The sequence below is a fragment of the Strigops habroptila genome, chromosome 9 (assembly GCF_004027225.2).
Source record: "Strigops habroptila isolate Jane chromosome 9, bStrHab1.2.pri, whole genome shotgun sequence".
NCBI lineage: Eukaryota > Metazoa > Chordata > Aves > Psittaciformes > Psittacidae > Strigops > Strigops habroptila.
In genome coordinates, this window is record NC_044285.2 from 33,365,486 (window position 1) to 33,386,001 (window position 20,516).

The 20,516-nt window shown below is 39.6% G+C and overlaps 1 protein-coding gene and 1 long non-coding RNA gene across 3 annotated transcripts in view; one reads left to right on the forward strand and one right to left on the reverse strand.

Moving 5' to 3' along the window:
* Nucleotides 1-3,154: 3,154 nt before the first annotated feature.
* NRK (Nik related kinase) overlaps nt 3,155-20,516 on the reverse strand; it is a 97,751-nt gene continuing 80,389 nt past the window's right edge. For both annotated transcript variants that reach the window (XM_030496813.1, XM_030496812.1), the window contains 5 exons: nt 20,240-20,340; nt 19,552-19,701; nt 16,046-16,205; nt 7,718-7,857; nt 3,155-6,923 (listed from right to left, as the gene is read on the reverse strand). In XM_030496813.1, the coding sequence (XP_030352673.1) occupies nt 6,840-6,923; nt 7,718-7,857; nt 16,046-16,205; nt 19,552-19,701; nt 20,240-20,340 (635 nt within the window). In that variant the 3' untranslated portion in view covers nt 3,155-6,839. The remainder of the gene's footprint in view (nt 6,924-7,717; nt 7,858-16,045; nt 16,206-19,551; nt 19,702-20,239; nt 20,341-20,516) is intronic.
* On the forward strand, nt 7,781-19,759 carry LOC115612514. The gene is made up of 4 exons (XR_003993046.1): nt 7,781-7,852; nt 9,392-13,188; nt 16,052-16,134; nt 19,474-19,759. It is a non-coding gene; the product is annotated as an uncharacterized LOC115612514 (long non-coding RNA).

The following is a 20,516-nucleotide window of genomic DNA, read 5'->3' on the forward strand; positions in this document are numbered from 1 at the left end:
GGCTTGGCTGCGGCGGGGGCGTAAGGGAGGAAGCGGGGGCCTGGCGAGGCGCAGGGAGGAGCAGCCGGCAGCGAATGGCCGGGTGGCGGCGGCGAGGAGGGGTGTCTGAGGCGGTGAGCGGCGGCCCCCCGCTCCTTCCCATGGGCTGGCACCGGTCGGTTGTTAGAAATCGAGCCGGGGTTACGGCTGCGTACATGTGCTCCGGTGCCCGCCCTCGCCTTCTTGCGGTGGGCCGGCGGCGTGCCCCGTCGGTAGCGCCAGACCCGCGGTAACAAATGGTCCCGTGCGGGCCTTTGTGCTGTACCTCTGCCTGGTGCCGCTATAGTGGATGCATAACACTCATTTTTGGTCATTATTGCTTTGACCTCGTGTTCCTGATTGCACTAAAAGTGTCTCACGTTAGCTCCCAAGATTGTATTTACCTCTTTTAGACTTGCAGGGTGTTGCTAATCGTCATCCTGCCATTGAAAACATCTCCTGGGTCTTTCTCTGTTTCCAACAGCAATGGTTGCGTTTCTGTCCGTTAGAAATTATGACAAGTGGTGCCTAAGTGTGTGACCTCACTTTTAAATTTTTTTATTATCATCCCACTGCTACCATCAAGATCATCTAATTATTCTTTATGATACGATGATCACTTACTATATTAATGAAACTTCAGGGGATTAAGAACTTTGTAGTTGATACTTTATTAGCATTTACTAAATGTGTGATTAAAGGACTGGGGAGCCTGCTATTAGAAGAAAGGATGAGGGAGCTGGGCTTGTTCAGCGTAGAGAAAAAAAGGCTCAGGGGAGACCTTATTACTATCTTTCCAGTATTTAAAGGGTGGCTATAAAGAAGATGAAGACTTCCTTTTTACAAGGAGTCACATGGAAAAGACAAGGGGTAAAGGGCACAAGTTACTCATGGGGAGATTCTGACTGGACACAAGAGGAAGATTTTTCACAATGAGAGCAATCAGTCATCGTAATAATCTTCCCAGGGAAGTAGTGGGTTCCCCAGCAGTGGACACTTTTAAGATTTGGCTGGACAGGGTGCTGGGACCCCTAATCTAGGTCATGCTTTGCCAAGAAAGGTTGCAGCAGATGATCCTTGAGGTCCTTTCCAACCTGTTATTCTATGTATTTTTGCCTATTGGAGGAAACATTAGGCTAGAAATTAGCAGGACAGAGTGAGGGGAGAGGGGTGAAGATACAGAGGCAGGAAGAGGAAGAAGATAAGTAGTTTCCAGTATTTATAGTGTCACTGGGTACAGATAGCCTTTGGAAATCCGGGAGACCAAAGCTTAGGCAGAGCTGCTTCACACACTGGGCCAGCAGAAGGCAGTTCTGCAAACTCACAGCTCGAGAATGATTCCATTCTTAGTCTACTGTCTTTGCCACTACGGAGTGTTTACCTTAGGGAACCTGGAAAACCTGTTGCTTGAACCAGTTAAATCAGACTGAAAAGCTGGACAAGGGGGTATAAAACCTAAGCCTTTTCTGGCCTTTAGATTACCCTAGGAGTGGTATGAGTGTAACAATGCATTCCTTAGTGAGGAAATTTAAAACACATCAGTCATTCTTGATGTTTATGTTGAAGCCAAGATATTGAACACAATTTCAGTGTGGAGTCTTTTCTTCCCTATAAACACATGATCCGTTGTGTGTACTGATAAAATGGCATTTACAATTTAAAAACCCAGACATGACCCAAACACCTTTTTACTGAGGTTGCACAGGATGTGATTTCACATCACATACCAGCCTTACGTGGAGATGTGGTGTAGACTTTTTTTCAGCTGTTAAATGAATCTGTAGGTGTAGTGAGGAAATCCGTGGAATATTCTCAGCTTCTCTCCACTTTTGTCTTGTGCTTGGGATAGGACTTGCAGAAGAAAGGTATTTTATTTATAGCAGGGGTAATTTTTATATATATATCTGTTGTCGAGCGCTTTTATTATTGTAAGTCACTGTGGTTTCAGTCATGAAAACCATGAAGCTGTAGCTTTTGTGGTGTGATAATGGACTGATCGAATTAATACTTTATAATTTTGCTTAAATGCGTATGCATTACAGTTTCAGATATGGGGTAGTTCCCTCTCTTAGGAACTTGCTCCTGTTACCTTCTTTCTCACCAGCAGAGGTCTAGCTAACACACCCATTTCAAAACTGCATCTGGGTGAATGTCTTGCTGATGCAAGACAAGACATGTTTTACTTACTGGCGATGTCTATAAGTTCCTCTAGCTGTGGTTTCTCTGCCATACCTGACCAGTGGGACAGATGTGATTGTATTAGAAACTGGAAATTCAGAAACACTTGGAGAATCAGTAATGTGTGGTGAGGAGCCATGAGCAGATGGCTGTATTAGAATCACAAAAACTTGAGGGCTCAGTGTGTTGTGTTGAGCCTGTTCCATCAGGGACATAAGAAACTCATTGAAGACAACATGTTTTTTTGTATACCTACAGCTAAACATGCTGAACCGTACCAGTATCGACCTGTGGTGAATCAATACAGTTTCAAATTCTCAGACATAATTAGCAGCCAAGTATCTCAGGTTTTATGTACAACACCTTAAGAAAAATAGCAGTTAGCATCTGTAGCAATGACAGTGAGGACAACACTTGGCGTAACTGGCAAATTTCCTAATCCTCACTCTTAAGTGTAATTTCTAACCGCTATAATGTGCTATTATACCTCACATTACGTATAGCAGGAAGTTTTAAATGCGGCAGCAAAGACTGCATGAGCATACCTGAGGAAAAGTGAATTGGGCTAACCTGGCATTCAGGCTGATACACATGCACAAAAGCCAGTTCTCATAGCGTCAGTGATTGCAAGCTGTCATTTCCCAGTCCCACTGCCTTCATCCCACTGGGCATTTGTGTAAAGAGAAGGGTGGAGACACAGAAATTCACTTGTGAAGCTCAGTAGCAGCACGCACAGCACAGTGCCGCTCTTGCCCTTACTAGCACTCAGTCTAGGCTGAACTCTTACGCTGGCACCTCAACACTTTTATCCACTGCAAGGAAATACACTCATTTTGTCTCTATAGGCAGATGTAGATGTTTCCATAGGGATACTGGCTGGATTTCGAAAACAGTAACTTTCTATGATTGTTACAATAGCTTATGCTAATATAACAGAAGTCTACAAGCACAACACTAGTTTTAATTCTCAGTATCTTTTATTATTGTTTCAGTTGTACAATTTCAACATTAGGGAACAATACATAATGTGCAGGACATGGCGTTGTTCCCAGGTTTTAAAGTCATGTGTCAAGGTTCAGGCTGCAGAATAGAGTTCACCATTCCTAAAATAAAAGCAGGTGCATCCAATATTATCTTACTGCAGTATTAGCACAGTCTTGATTGGCAAATACAATATTAGGAGCACCACCTGAGATTAGGATACTGCATGTACCAAAGGATTACTGACATGGATCCCTGCTCTTCTGCCCGTGTAGCAATTGTTCACATCAAACTGACATCACTAGAAACACATTGTTAAGCAGTTCACTCCTTGGTTTTAAAAGTTAGTGAAAGAGTACAGCTAGAGAAACCTCACAAAATGAAACTACAAATCTGATACATGTTTTGCATAGTAAAATTTATGTCAGGAGAAACTTGGTTCTCTGGATTTTTATTTTTTTTTTTGACTTACATCCTTTGAACTTTTGCTTTGAGCTGAACAGTTATTCAGAACACTCATTCAGTGTTCAGACCACTCGGTCACTCTAGACACCTTTCCATTTCTTTGGTAACTTTCTTTCTCTTAACATCTCTTAACTTTTTTTATTCCTCCTACAGCAATATACTGTCCCAGACATCCACTCTCTCCCCTTTGGCCACTCCTGTTTATTTTCTTCGGCTCCTCTATAATCACTTACACTCTCTTCTGTTACTCTTTTCAACATGTCTGGGCTCATCTTCAAACATTCCAATTTTCTCTTGATGAAGAAAAAATGCCACAGTCTTCTTGTTGCATCCAGTTGCTATTGCTATTTGCAATACCACTTCTACATCCTCTAAAAGCATTCACCTCTAACGGCCTCATTCTTTCCATATTTACACATGGATGTAACCCAAATAATTCCAACAATTTTACATGCAAAGTGACAGATGAAAATCCAACCCACTGCCTTTTGAATCATAGCTGGAAAGAAAAGAGAGCCCATAGGAGGAAACAGAATGAAATATTAAAATCTCCATGTAATAGTGCACATTCCTTCTCTTGAACTTGCTTTTTCATTCCCTCTTGGTATGGAGCTGAACATCATCTCTGTCTCAACTTTCTGTCACAATAACATTAAACAAGTTTGATCACATTTGCTGCTTTAATCTGTTGACATGGGTTGTTCTAAATTCCCATTATTATCTTCTAAAGTCTTTTTTAACTACTGCCTAGCATCAGGAAAAATCTGCTTCCTACCTGTTGACACCAGAAGGGGAGAGGGAAAAAATTCACATGCATCCCATGTAATGCAGAGGCTGCTGAGATAAGCACACTTTAAAAGAAATGTTATAGGGCAGCCTGGATCACTGAGCATGAGCAGTTTTGCAAGCAAGTTTTGCACACCTCCTGGGTACAAAATGAAAGCTGTTCTTCACAGTCTCTTAGGCTTTTTATTTCAAGTCAAAAGCAAGTAAGTTATATTTCTGATTGTCTGCAAATTATTTTTTGCTTGTAATTGTAACTTTCATCTCTGTTTCTGTTACAGGTTTGGGTTTGTTTAGTTTTGGGTTGGTTTTGGGTTTTTTTTTTTGGTGAAAGTTGAACAATACAAGCCCAACATTCAATAGTATAGGGAGCTAAGCCACGTTTTGCTCATTTGCCCCAGTCCTAGCATTGGCAACAGGTAGGAACACTACTACAAATAGACAGAGAACTCCTGTTTTCATACAGCTCTGCCCAAGCACAGTATACCATTCAGATTTTAAGTCTGCACACAAGCGGATTACTTGCATACATTAAGAACCACTTTAAGTATTTAACTGCACATATTTTTTAGTATGGCCTTAGGCTTATTTTTCTGTAAGTTAAAATATTTAAAAGGAAAATACTTCATAAAAACCACTATACATTTTGAGATAAGCTATTCCTTGTGAAAAGTGCTAGGTTAATAACTTTGGAAAGTGCAGTCCTCCACACAGCCAAAGAACATAGACAGCAACAGCATCGGCATCTCTGATCTGTCTGCAGCAGTTGAGCTGCCAGCACAGGGAAGGAGGGGAAGGGTGATTAGCCCCTAGTTTGATTCTCTGCTGACATACACAAGGATACCAGTTCTGGAGGTGATGGCTGCAATCTGAGCACCTGTCAGTCATAACATGACTGCTAACACTAACTAAACCTGACATACTGTACAGAACAGACACCACTTTTAACAACTTTATTTCCCCCCTTCTTAGTCAATTTTGAATCATCATCCTTGGGGTAGAGAACCAGATATTCCAACACACTTTCCCTGCACCTTTCAGTATCACGTATTTCAAGTAAAAAATATCTATTTTCAAACACTGTAGCTGGTGATTTCACTTTTGCCTACAGCGTCATCCATACTGTATCATGTCTGGAATGAGCTCTTTTGTATTACATTAATGCTTTACATTTTCAAAGCACATCCAAAAATCAGCTAAATAAGGATTGCATTAAACCCTACAATTTAATCATAGTATACGATTATATATAGTATATATATTATATCTGTATAGTTCTATGGCCAAGTTACAAGCCCCTGAGAAGAGAGTTTATGCAGAATCACTGGCACCAATAACACTATGGATGCAGCTTTATTTAGATGTAATTAGCAGTAAAAGCATCTGAAATTATTTATATTTTCTATTTATAATAGATTAACTCTTTGGATATTTTCATAACTATATTAAGAATACATTTGTTAATCTTATCATCCATGGGAAAGATTATATTTACAGACAAATACATGAAGACTTGATGCTGAAAGAGCAAGAAAAGAAGGTGCCTGATCCTGTGCCTTTATATACATGGGTAGTGCCTTTAAATCAACTCACATGAGTGTGGGTCCCGTGTCTGAATAAAAGTTACAGGTTCAGGTCCATAATACTTTCTGCATACCTGATTTTGACAAACTACTATTTAAACTATTTTTACAAATACATTCTACAGTAACTGTGTCTACAGGCTCAGGTATCCAGCCCTGAGAGAAACACGAAGTCTGTCCCCTGCATTTGTAAAATCTACCAGATGGGGCACATGTCTAGAAGTATCTGCTTTTGCAACTCTACAGTGCATCAGACAACTAGCGCAGGATATGATCCCCTCAAGTATCACAATCTGCATTAGGCCTTATCAAGACCTAATGCTCGTTCACTGATTGTAAGACTCGGACAAGGGAGTCTTAGTAAAAGAGTAAGAGCTTAACTAAAATGCAAAACAAGGCAAAACCCAATTCAATATAGATTCCAATCTGCCACCCAACTCGTGTTTTTTATATTGACCTATAGATGTTGCTGTCCAAAAAGAAAAAGATTTCTGTTCAAGCTAACTTCATTACATCATCTGTGAAAATGAAACCGTATACTTTTCAGAGTACAGGAGCTTCTTATATTGACTACATTCTTCATTAAAGTTCTCTCTTAACACTGCAAATACAATCTTGGTTTGCAACATATTTTAGAAGACAAACTAAACATGTTTGGAATACTTTGACATGAAAATGGAATTCTTTCCAAACTGAAAGAATATGAATTTTGATAAGTTAATAATGACAAAATTTCTGTAGGTAAAAAGTGCAAATTCATGTATGTTACCTCCAAGCATTTTACACTGCTACCTACGGGGAGTTTCAACGCATCCTTCATTTTGATGTGATCTACCAGTTGAATAGCACATTTTGACCAAGAGTCATAAAATATATTTGACTGCTGCCTCCTGACTGCACAGATGCAAAGAACACCTTGAGAGGGAAAAAAAAAAAGGAGATATATTACCGCCAGTTTACATTTCTGAGAATATTTTTACCCATACAGGAAATGTGAGAGCATGCCACAGCCCCAAATAAGAGGATATACATATATATCACAGTTCTTTCTAAAGTGAAACTGTGCTTGTGGTACAACTGGGATATATATTTTGGTATATTTCTTTTTCCTATTTGGAAAGACACATGAGAACATTAACAAATAATTAAAAAGTTTGGGGGGCCCAGTTTTCTAAATCTGTCAGTGGGATTAAGCAGGTTTCACAGAACATTTATCAAGAACTGCTATATGCAAGAAATCCTACTTGATAATCCATACTCTAGTGCGTGCAGTGTCTCATATATTAGAGCACTGGGGCTTTTTTAACACGATGGCTGCTCTGTATTACCTGTAATTTCAGTTGCCCAGGAGAGGCAGTCCTGGAGTTGGGCATTATCAGGGCTGGCTCACGAGCCCTCCCCACTACCCCTGATGTGCTGGAGTCTGGCCAGTTAGCCATGTCTGTGGTTGTTACCACCTCTGATACCAGTTAAGGCTGGGTGGAACAGGAGTTACAGCAGAGCTGGATGGTGTGAAAGTGTAGAATATCCAGAGTGAGTGTTTGGGGGGAGTGTGCGTCAGTGACTTCATTTGCTTTGAATGGAGAAGTTGCACTAAGGTAGGAAATAAGCAATGTAATAACAAAGTTCCAAAAATTAAATGGCCTTAGTGTCATAGTCAACGATTACTCCTTTTTTGCTAAAGCACCACACTGTAGTCATCTCTGTACCTTGTCATTTCTTTCACATAGAAACTTCAGCTTCTGTGCTTTCTTGTGCATAAATACTCCTTCCAGATTTCCTGTTTCCACAGAGCGTAGTTCAATTGCCTTCTCTCCCCAGCCCATGACCTGATTAGATTGAAGGTAAGCTAAAACAAACAACAAAAAGAGTAAAAAGAATTGATACTGTTCAACAACTGACACACTGATTCTTACCTCATTTATGCTAACATGGATCTGAAGCATTTCTCTTCAATAACAATATGTTCTGCATTATTTTTAAGTTTACACAAAAAGCCTTGGGAACAGTAAGTAAATTTCAGTTTGTCATCTCAGACTTATTTTGGACTCTAGACATAACTCTTAAGTATGCTACTATTGTATATTTTATGATCAGGAAAGTATGGAAGAAACCTCTGAAGAGCATATTGTTTAAGCGCCACCCTCAAAGCAGGGCCAAATTAGACAGGGTTACCTGGGAGCTTGCCCAGACATGTTCTGATGGGTATTTCGTGGCTGCTCAGAGCCCTGCTGCAACCCATCACTACTTTCAAGGTTAAAAAAATTTTCCCAACACATAATTTGCATTGCTTTTGGTGCAACTTGTGCCCATTTTTGTCTCTCATCCTTTCACTGTACATGCACAAGAAAAGTCTTAACTCAGAATTCTCTATACCCTCTCATTAGGAAGTTTGGTTTATATTTACTATGGAGTTCAGTTTAGTCTGAACCCTAAATTCTTCTGAATCTGAGACTACGGCATGATTAATTTGATGTCCCTAGCTGTTGTCTTCCCGTCACTAGTTACGAGCAACATCTTCAAAACCAAAAGATACTCCAGCACCATGGAAGCTTACTATGTAACTCTCTTAAATCTGGCAATTAGATGAGAAATTGGAATAGTGATGAAGGACTTAACACCACAGATTCCAAACTGGGCACAGTTTCAATGAAAACCTTGAATTAGTGCATGGGCTTCTAGGGTAAAAACACGTTAGTTATGCTCTATTGATAGTCAGTGCTCAGAAATGGTTCTTCTTGCTCAACTGTGAACTGTCGCTTCATTAGTCTGAGAATTCTGGTGCACTGAAATGATGTAGAGGGAATGTGTGCGTTTGATGTTTTTAGCTTCAATGGACAGTGCTTGCCTGCCCCACATTATTAGTGTGAGCAACATTTGTTCCTCAAAACCTTCCATTTAGGTTTTTGTCTAGAAATTAAACTTTCAGTACACACTGATAGAGGAAGCAACAGCCGTTAGAAGCCTACTTTAGAACAACAGCAGAAAATAAAGTCAATATGCCTGAGTGATTGTATATCCTTCTTCTAGAAGTTGTTGATTTTTGTTTATTTAATACTAAGTGGAACCCTTGCTTTGTAATTCTTGTCATAACAAGTGTATGAGAATTGTACCTTCTTGGAAACGTGTAGTTTGGCTACAATGTTGTATTTTATGTCCCTCAAAGTGTATAAATTTCCCCTAAATCTGTTTAGTATACTTTCCTTTCAGTTATTAATGCCACTAGAGCTGAGACCAAGACAGTTCTTTTCCAGTATCTCAGTTATGTGGAAAGAGGAAGAAACCATCTCATTTGAAAAGCAGAACACTGAGCAACTGAGGGTAAGTGGGAGAAGAGAAGGGGAGGGGATATTTTCTAAAAATCTCTTTACTTTATGCGTCAGTTCCTAGCCTGTATAACAGGATCCTGCTGCTCTAGGCTGCAAGGAAGACTGTCATGAACATCCCTGAACGCAGCAGTTTGATGAGCACTAGGGCAGCACCTACAGCGCAGTTAGTATCTACAAAGGTAGGTCCAGACCACACAAAGTGAAAAAGATAAAAATGATACAGTACTCAGACACTTGCTGTTTTGAGTTACAACTGACACCACATTAACCTTTTCAAACTTTGCTTTTGAACACACCAGAGGCAGGCACACTGTGGTTCTGGGGGCTGGGACAGCGAGGCAGGTGCGTATATGTAAACAGCATGAAAGCATTCTATGGCTACGCTGTGGAGTATATAGGTCATGTAGGTCCAGTAACAAAGACCTAATCCACTTATAAGTCTCCTTATTTTTTCCACTATGTGAAATCTGCACTCAAGTTGTCGATGTGCTATGTCTGTATCAGCTGTTTTCATGCCTTTGGCAGATTTCAACTTCATAGCATCCTTGCAGCTCTCAGAAAGAGCTCAATTAGGCTCTGTTGCAACCTCTAGGTCATCCAGGATAGAAAGCCTGGATCCGTAACTCCAGTTCTCCCAGCAGTATTACAATAGGAACATAATAAAATAGAAACACCAAGTTTGGCCACTGATGTTCTGCCATTGGCCAGCCAATACACTGAGAACTTGTCAAATGACAATGACAAATTTCAGGTGAAATACAACTAACATAAAAACTCATTCTTGTAGCAGAATCGAAAGGTTCTTTCTCAAATTACATCTGTGGAATAACTGGCCAATAAAAGGCCCCATTATACCATTTGTAGGGTTGTCAGTTATGAGAATATATCTATACATGGAAATTAATTTGAGGATAGCAGGCTGTGAATTCAAAGGTCAGTACTGAGTCTTGGTAATCTTCCCATGTGGGAGCACTTACAAGTGTTTCACATGAAATGTAAGCAGATTAGATACTAAGAATAAAGTTGTCTTATTCTGTAACAAAAGTTCCTATTCTGTGAGCAACTTAGAAGTACGTATTTTGAGTCCACTTTCTACCTTAACAAGCTTTAGTTAAAAATATCCTATGCTTCCAAGCTGGCAACATATAAGGGTGTTTATATTACACACAATACAAAATTGTACTGGTTTCCAGCAACCCTAGGCTTTAGACAGCCACTCTAGTCCTTTGGACAGTAGCAGGAAAGACATATATTAACTCGGATGGATTTGCCGATGCTACTTAATGTACTGGAACAAAGTTACTCAGAGTTACCTGAAGCTCCCCTGCTTCACCCAGATAACTACGTATCTTAAAAGACCTACATTTGCGCATGAGCTGTGGTTCTTGTTAGACCATTTACACCAGCGTTACTCCTTGAACATCAACGAATATATGCCATAAAGTTAGTATAGCAAAGTGAGCTCAAAATTAGTTTCTGAACATTGCGAAAGCATTAGCAACACTCCGAACTTGGGGTGAGACTTGGCATTTCCTGTTTATGCTGTGTATTAAGTTGAGTAGAGTTCACATACAAGGAAGTCACTGCTTCAAGGGGAAATGGTTGAGGGAGATAGGAAAGGTGAAAGAAATTACTGAGCCATACTGGATCCATTAACTTCTATGAAGTGCCACTGACATAAGCTAATGATCTTGGTCTTGCAGCAGCAGCCTGAATGAGGCACGTGCACTTGCTACCACAGAACGCGGGTACTACTACAATATCACTTCCCTTCTTAACCTTTCTTTTCTTTTTTAAACTGTTTCCCTTAAAAAGTCCCTTTTCTGATCTCGTGCTAAATTCAGCTGACTGCCCTAGGTAGTTATTCCCAATTGACTGATCTCTGCATGAGAGCAGAATTAGGCCAGCTTTTAGCAAAATATCATAAAATTGGGGATTTTCTGATTAGTGTTACAGAAATAGGGCAGGAAAGGACCGTAATGCACCTTCTCTGCCATCTGTATATCTGTGCCACATCAGCATCACTTCTCGCAGTTGTTTCTCTGACCTGTAGACCTCTAGTGATGGAGATTCCAAAAATTCCCCAGGCAACTGATTGCAGATAAACCAAGAAGTTCAGAATGAAAAAACAGAACATGAATTGAAAGATCCTGACCCACTTCTGCATGTCCAAGTTGTTCTTTGATATCACACTCCATTTCACAGGGTAAGAGTGCATGCTGCTTTACTGAATTCCTTTTTGGAGAGTCAGAATGAATGCACATAGGTGAAATTCAGTGCAAAAAAGCTACTGAATTATGCTTTTGCATACATGTTTGAGAAAATTGCTTTGGGCAGGAATGCAGCTGGGCATGGACATTCAAAGGAGAATATCCATTGGTGACTTTGCTGACAGTAAAACACACATCTTAAAAACTAAGAGCACACACTTCGACAGAACCTCTCCTTTGGCCCTTCAGTCAAACCCAGTATGCTCTATGAAATCATGACTTTTGTTGGTTCCCTGCTTTATGGAAGGGAGACATAAATATTGAGGACTAGGAATGGAAATAACTCACAGAGATACCAACCGTATCCTGGGATGTAGCAAAGCTTGTCCCCACTGAAACCCAGCCTTGAGGTCTCCAGTGACGCTGCTGATCACTTACTAGGGATTGATTAACTACTTATGTGTAGTTGTGACTGTGCCCATGCTTTAAAACTTACTGTCTCCAAAGTTAAGCAATTTGGCTTAGGAAAAAAAGAGTTGGTAACTTCTCTTGTGCAATTCTGTTGTTCTACTGCTATTACTTATGTTACCTGGATAGAGATAGGTATTTTTTTTCTTCCAGTCACAGCTGTGGAGAACTTTTACTAAGTGAGAGAGGCTAGAGAGTCCAAGTCAAGAAGGAAAAAACCTAAGGCTGAATAAAGTCGCAAATGGACAAATTAAAGAATTGGCCAGGGAAGGCAGATGTTCTGCTGCTGTATGTTTTGGTTAAATTGCACTGGACAAAGGGCAGACACATACAGCTCCCTAACCACCCCAAGCAAGTAGGAGTGAATTTATGTCTAAACCTTGTTATTTTGGTTTTTCTTCCCTAAACATGTATGTTTCTATGCATCTCTGTTCAAAGCTTCTCTGCTCCCAGTTTTTGCTCACTCCTTTGTAATTATTCCAGTAGAACCAGTAACCCAACCCAGAAATGCATCTGCTTCAAGAACTGGTGAGCACTGAGGCAGTAATTCAGCCACCTTTTGGTAATGCTGCCTGTTTCTCTACATAACATCCTTTTTGCTTCTAATGCATACATGACAAAGGAAATAAGGACTTTGGTCCTTACTGTTTCCCCAGTCTTGGAATATCCACTTTTGTGCCAACCCTCTAAGACTACACACTGTAAATAATTCATTACTCACACAAAAGGGCAAAAGTGCTCTCAAATCTTATTAACGTAATGCTTCTTAACCCCTTTTTAAATCTTGTCTTATAGAAAGAAACTACTACAGCTATATTTGTATTTAGACCTACATATGTGAAATATCTTTCAGATTAAACATAGAGAGAGTACTTTGACAATTTTAATTTCCCACAGGATCTTAATTTCCTCTCTCCAATTTCTTATTAACAGATCGGTCACAGAGGTCTCAACTTAAAGACTATGAGAGTGAGCTATATTTAGATTCCCTGCCCTAAACCCATCAATTATAATACAAACTATTTTTTATTTTATTATTCTCACCAACTCCAGAAGTTTTTTATCAAAATAATTGTTTAAAGAAATCAAGAAACAAGCAAAGGATGACTAGAGAGCACCCTGAGGTCAACACAAGATCCTTCTATCTCTAAGACACAGAGTGAAAATTTTGAGGTAAGGTCACACAGACTTTAGAAGGTCTGAAATGAGCTGGGAAATTCCAGGAAAACCAGATCTCTTATGAAATGAAATTTCAAGTTTCCCCTAAGTTTGGCCATACACATAACACAGTTATGCAGTCTTCTCTCAGAATAGTTAATGCTTTTGTCTGGAGCCAAGAATTTCAAAGGATCAAGAAAATTAATAGGAGGAAGTAGGAAGCAATAATAAAATAGTTAATGCAGATCTTTGTTTAAAGTTTGAGTTGTGTGTTGAGTTACAGGTTGGGTTAATTTGTTTTTAATGGAAGTATGATTCCAATCAGAAGTCAAACTAATCTTGTACCACAAAGATTGATAATTTCTGTTCCAAAGAAATCAATTTCTGAGATACCAGAAGTGCTGCAGCAGGAACGCAGGGGTTCTCAAACTAACATACTGGAAAATGTTCAAATGTCAACTGAGAGGGGCTATTTGGAGACTGCCTCGCTCCGACTGTGGAATCTGCAGAAGTATAAGGAATGAGAGACAGAGATGGGTGAAGAGAGACACCCTTCCTTCCAGAGAAAACCTACAGTTTTGCTTTCTGAGCCCTGGGAGAAGTTGTGCAAAGTTCTGTGTACTCAGCTCTCCTAACACTACCATCCAAAACATGTCATCTAACTGACCTTCTGCTTCCTCAGCAGGAGTTTCCTTACACCTATCCTATCCCTTGATGGGCACCACCTTCCCATCTGGTGGTGCCCAATACAGAGAAAATCTAAATTATTCACATAGACAAGACTCCTAACTTCTATATAGTAAAATTCACCAGGCAGGGGTGCCACCCTCAGAAGCATCTTCTCCATCCTCTTCCTTTTTAACTGCCTTAAAATACTGTAACAAAAAGCTTAGGCAATTGCTATGATTCATACTGATAGTTTTCGATGCAAATGATTATCATAGTGGAGTGCTGAAGAACAGGAGAAATAGCTGCATGACCATGTAAAAAGGCGAATGTCCAAATGTCATTCCTTCTATTAAGATGTAATCAACCTTGGGAAATTGGGAATATCAGATGTATACTGAAGGATGTTTTAAATTAGAGTAATTAACTGGCATAAAAGATCGCTGGTCCAAAGTGGTGAAGCTTTATTCACGTCAGTGTCAGCTGTTTATGTGCAAGGATATTTGTACTGAAGTTAAGGCAGTGTGATTTCCACGCTACAAGAATGCTTTACAAACCTGTTATCTCTGTAGGTTTGACAATTCAGTACTTCCAGCAACATCAGGAAGAAGGACTTAAACTCTCTCTGGTCAATTCTGAGCCATTCCTGCAAACTCTCCTCTAGATTAAGTGAAAAAGCTTTGAGATCAATCAGTGCCCAGTGACACAAACAAAATTTCCAGAGTCATAGGTCTATGCAACCCTTCTTGCAATAGCAACATTCTTTGTAAAGCAGGGTGTAAGAAAGCCCACACTAACTACTAACAGTAACTCTTTGGGACATAGCATATAGTGAGAATAATAGCACATAGTAAGCTTGCTACTTTTAGTAGGGCCTAAGGAAGCATGTTCCATAACGACATGCTTCTTGAAAGCTTCCGTCTCCTTCAGATAGCATTTGTCAGGGCAGCTTCCAGTTATCAGAGCTCTTCTTACCCTGGCTAATTGCTTTTTGATTACTGATTGTTTATTATGGTGTTTCTAACATTAATTCAGATGGGATGTAAAATTTCAACATATCAAAGACCACTAGATACTCCTATGAAAAATGGAGAATTGACTTGATCCATTTTAATTATGCCCTGTAGTTCTGAATATGGGCTGAAAATTGGAGATAGGATGATTCAGTGAAGGGAAGGGAATACTACATATTTAGCTTTTAACCTTATACCTGTTTTTTGAAACGGAAGTGGTTTTGTTGCTGAATTTTATTGAAACAGTGCAAAAAAGTTGTTGCAATTTGTGTTCCAGAGGTGGGCTTCTCGCCCTCAGTACTGTTGAAAACCCTCTACAAATGTCAAACCTGGCATTTACTCGTGTTACTCTCCTGGGCTTTTCCTAAAGCGGACAGAAGCCAGAGGAGAAAGGTGAACGTCCTCAATTTTACAGTTTCTGCCAGGCTAATAATATGCTTTTGTACAACCCAAGTGTCTTGGGCTTGCTTTGTTTGTCGGTATGTTTAAGATGCAGAAGAATAGAAGTGAGCCAGAAAAGAAATTAAAAGCCACAAATAATAAAAACAAAGCTCTGCTTTTGTTGTTCTTGGTTTTGCCCACACTGTTAACTTGAAGCCCTCTGGGGAAGGTGAAACAAACAGCTGTCTTGGCTGCAATGCAATCAGAATCTCCTCCTACAAAGCCAACTGCAAGCATGGAGGTTGAGAATCTATTAGAAGTACCTGGGCTGGCAGCACTGTGAATTTAAAGCGATAAAATTAAGGGGCCATTTGACAGCAGTTACAGACCTCTTCACTAACTGATCTCTACAGTTGTGAATTTTTATATAAAATGCTACAGGCTATGAACAATCAAAGTAGGAATTGAGAGCATCTTTTTCCCCTCTGTAATTCACATATTTATCTCTGTGAAAACTGGTGGTAAGCTGCATCCTCAGTAAAGTTTGGCTGTATAGTCAAGGTATGAGGCAGTAAACAAGGTGACAGTAATACAGACTGATCCAAATATGAAGACTCTATTGCAATCATTGGCTATCTTTACACAAATGTATATAGATTTGTTTACTCTTTACATATTCAAACTTCTGAGTTTGCTCAGAAGTTGCTTTATGTGCCACACAACCACTTTCATATGGATATAGACCTCATAAAAAAGTCAGGCTTCATGCAGCAGAATCTTACATTTAATAAAGTGCTATTTTTTGTACATACCTACAGATGCTGGCATTTCTCCCCACTGTAAAACAGTCTCCTTTGTGAAATGCCCGTATATATCAATGTAGATGCCTTCATCTTCGTAGGTGAGTAAAAGCTCCATTCCGCTGGTATTCGGGAGGATGATAATGGCATGTGGGCGAATAGTCCCCTGGATCTGGAATCATATTTTACTACAATTTGTATTGGAAAATGGACTACAGTTTTAGTGACTACATCAATCTGACTACCTCGGCAGAGCAATATGAAGAGCTAGCTCATGGCTCATGGAAAGTGAAAGAAATGCCTGTGTTCAGAAAGGCTGTACAGTTTGCTAGCTAGCCCCTGAAACAGGCTTTCTCCCTGCCCCCCCCCTTTGAACATGACAGTAGGTTTGCAAACAAATCAACCTTCAGTATTTCAGTTTATATTTACCAGTATGAACTGGTTCAAGAAGCCATGGAGCCACTGAGACACAATAATATTTACTTTACTCATTTAGAAGACACTTGTGTTATATAAATAGAAGAAACGTGAGGTAAATTTGAATTCACAATTATGTCAGAAGATGGAGGAAGGACAAAAGCTTCCACATTGCAGGAAACTGGTGCTTTCACTTTCCATGATATTTCCTTATCCCCACTCACAAGCTAAAACTGTAAATGTCACAATATTTACAGCCAGTTGAGAAGTTACCTGGACCTTTCAAATACAAGCCACTTTCTGTCCTTCCTTTCCCCATATCCTTCACCAAAAATAGTTCCCCATTTAAATGCTGTTCAGCATATGTTTTCTGCATGCCACAAGAACAGTGCATTTCACTCACACAGATTATTTTAACAGCTGTTCAATGCACTAGAATCTCTCCCAGAAGCCAACATGTCCCAAGTGAAAAAAAAACAAACCCCAAACAGCTCCAAGCATACGACCATGAAGGTGAGGTTTTATGAAAGCATTTTTGAAAGAAAAAGAGGACAGCCTTAAAAAAACATTGACAAACCATTTCCTCGTTTAAAGCACTACTCAAACAGGATGTTAGATAGTAAATCAAACCACTACAATTCTTATTTTTATAGGGAGCATATGACTGGAGTTTTACATCATTCTCACAAGCCAGCAACACACAGATCTTCTTTTCAGGCACATACATTTACGCACACTGTAAGGGCACAATGAACAGGAAAAGAAGCACTGAAGCTGTACTTGCCAAACTGAATACACTCAGGCCAACCACTTGACTCCGTGCCTCCGCAACAACTATCCGTAACACTAGAACAGGGATCCAGAGTCGCAGAGCAATTTTAATGCGTTGCCTTGGTACTTGCATGAGCGATCGGAGCAGGTAAGAGATGAAGAAAGAGGTGGGGAACCAGGAAAAGAGGCTACCAGGAAGAGTATCTCAAGTCAGCCTGTTAAAGTCTGGTCTGTTGCCACCACAAAGCTCCTTGAGACAATTATCCAATTCTAGCAGATGCTCTTTAAAATAATAAAATACCAAAAAAGACAGAGCCACTGTAGCAGCTGATTTATTTCAGGTATAAGACTCTAAAGGGAAAAAAATATTTTTAGCACATCCCAACTTTTGGTTGAAGAGCACACACAAATGGAGTCAGCCTTAAATGTGCCCCACATCTTCAGGACAGTCACCTGGGAAATCTCTCTGATCAGGTACATAATTATATTTGCAGCCTGTTGAAAAACTAAAGCTTCTCAGAAGGTTCACTTTTTTCTTTGCCTTTCTTATCTTGGGCAATTATGTTAACGATCTTTTTGACAAGTCATTATTCACCTTGCTTAGCAACCAGATTCCAAGGATGTATGCAGGCACCACGCTTAGATTTATAAACTGATATGAATTTGTCATAGTTGCACAGTTAAAGCGACTAATTATCAGATTAAATACACCATCCTACAAAACAAATATGAAGTCCTAAAAAAAAACCCCACAGAAATGAACAGTACAAGCTTTGAGCAGGTGGTTCAATGGTTTGTCCTTACAAACTAGAAAGTTACCTTTTAATCAAGAGAATTTTATAAATTTATAAACAAACTTTTACAAAGATTTTTTATGAATTTATAAATAAACAGCCATCCTCAAACACTGTGTCCATCAGGAACACAGGTCTGACAGGATCTGAAGGCTGTCACCTATCAGGGCAGCAGAGTGATCAAGTGCCTTGCACGGGAGGCGTGGGCTCTCATTTGGTTTGAAAACGTGGGGTTTGAGAATAGAGAAAAAGCAGTTAAAAAATAAAAAGGATTCAAGGCACAGGCTGCAGCAATGGATCTGGGGTGAGATTTCTTCAGATCTCCTGAGCGTGACTTCAGGCACATTGCCTTGGGATGCAAGGAGCATGGCACCAGGATGCACCAACCCTCTGCCCCTGTGGAGCTCTGTTGACTTCAGGGAGGTTTTCAAGTGTGCACAGAAGTTCCCTTGCCAGGAGCCTACCATCAGACTGAAGCCGTGGGAACCTGCTCTCTTTCTAGACCTAAGCCCCCATGTTTCCCTGGCTTTTTGGACTCGCACTTTGAAAAGATCTAGAATAGCTAGAAAATAAGCAGGCAAACAAACAGAAAAAGATTAAAACCACAGCATAGACTTCATATTGGGCAGCCCCATGCCAGTCAGTCATTTCTGCAGGGGAATTCTGCTATTATCTGAGTTTAAGCAGGAATTTCGTGATCACCATCACTTCAATGAACAGATGCACAATGCAATATATACCAATCAACCTGAAACCAACATCTTCATGCCAACTTCTTGACAATCTAATGAGAAAATCCTGTGGAAAATGTAAAAATTCTTTTGAATTTAAGGACTGATTTCATGGGCAAGTGAACGGCAAGATCAACAAATTTATTTAGTCTGGAAGCTGGGTTTCTGCAAAGTCATCACTGAAGGGCAAATCACATTTTGCACACAGAGCCTGGATCTGTAATCATGTGAAACAAACACAACTTTGCTCCATGGTGAAGAAATTCGGATTATTCATGGGTGCACACGTATACCTGGCTCAGAGGAGGCAAACACGTACCTGGTGCAAGGGTAAACATGCTTGCAGTGGATCAAGGTTAAAATATGTTGCAACAATCTTTGTAATGCAGGCCAAATTTCAACTCAATTTGAATTCAGTGATAATTTCATCAACTTGTTGGCATGACAGGAAAGCACACTATCAGATTGTAAAAGTCACCTAAATTTATGTAGATATTATTGTGTCTTTGATTGCTTAAGTCCTAAATTTCCATGATAAATCAATTAATTAAAAATAGTACTGTCCATACAACAGGCTTTCTGACATTAAACTATTAAAACTGATATTCTAGATGTGATAAAAGCCTTTTAACAGAACTTCAGTGTTATAAAAGTATGTGAAAAGTGGTTTTCTATTAGCTGGCACATGACATTTATTCTCTTACCCTCCCTGTCTTTTGAAATACAGCACAACTCTTAACCTGATCATCATCGATACACAGCCCAAAGAACAGAGGCGTTTACATAATGTTTTGGAGTATCTTACGTGTGTTGGAAGGTACAGGTCATACACAGATCCAGAGTCCACATCAATAGCATGAAAGCCTACTAGTGAGCCGTATATGACTTTTAATCTTTGTCCATTTTCAACGGTCAGGTCAACTGACAGTGGTTTGTGATGAAGTGAGGTAAAGGACTGGAAAAAGAAAAATACACTGTGTAGCACAATAAAGCTGTTGGTTTACAGATCTACATATATGGTCTTACGAACTTTCAAAACTCAAAAGTTAGCTTTATTTGTTAAATAGTACATTAAATTTAAGGAGGCGAGTAGCCATCATCTATTGTGTTGCAGGGAGAGCTGGGTAATTCACTTGGGTTTTAAAAAACACCAGATGCTAGAATTGGACTAAGCAAAACTCAGGCTGAGTACCATTCATGTTTAATTTCCTCCTTCTTTGAGGGAAATCAGCATCAATTTTGTGAACTCAAATGTACATTTTGGCACAGTGCTGAAACAAGTTATTCACATCTAACAGAATCATGACTGTGACAGTTTTATGCCTGCCACCTCTCATGCATGTCAAATGAGCTACATTTTCTTTAAAAGAATACTCATTTTATCTTTAACTAGAAATAACTGTTACACAAAGCAACAAAAAACCAAAGCAAAGAGTAGATGAGAGACACTGAGAGACAGTGCTCTATCTGAACCAGAGTGCAGTTTCACTTACCTTAAAAGCCATGAATTTGTGATAAGGCTTTGGAGCCCAAGCATAAACCTCCACTGAGTTTTTCAAAGCAATTACAAGGAATTTGATTCTCTCATATTTTACTGTAATATAAGAAGAACAATTCCTTAGGTACCAGACACACACTTGAATTAAAGACCACCTCATCACATGAAATAATTTCAATGGACTACTTGTAGAGGTAGACATTATCCAGCAAGAGAGACTAATGGATTCTGGACATCAATGTTTAATACCACCAAGTGACAATACTTTGACT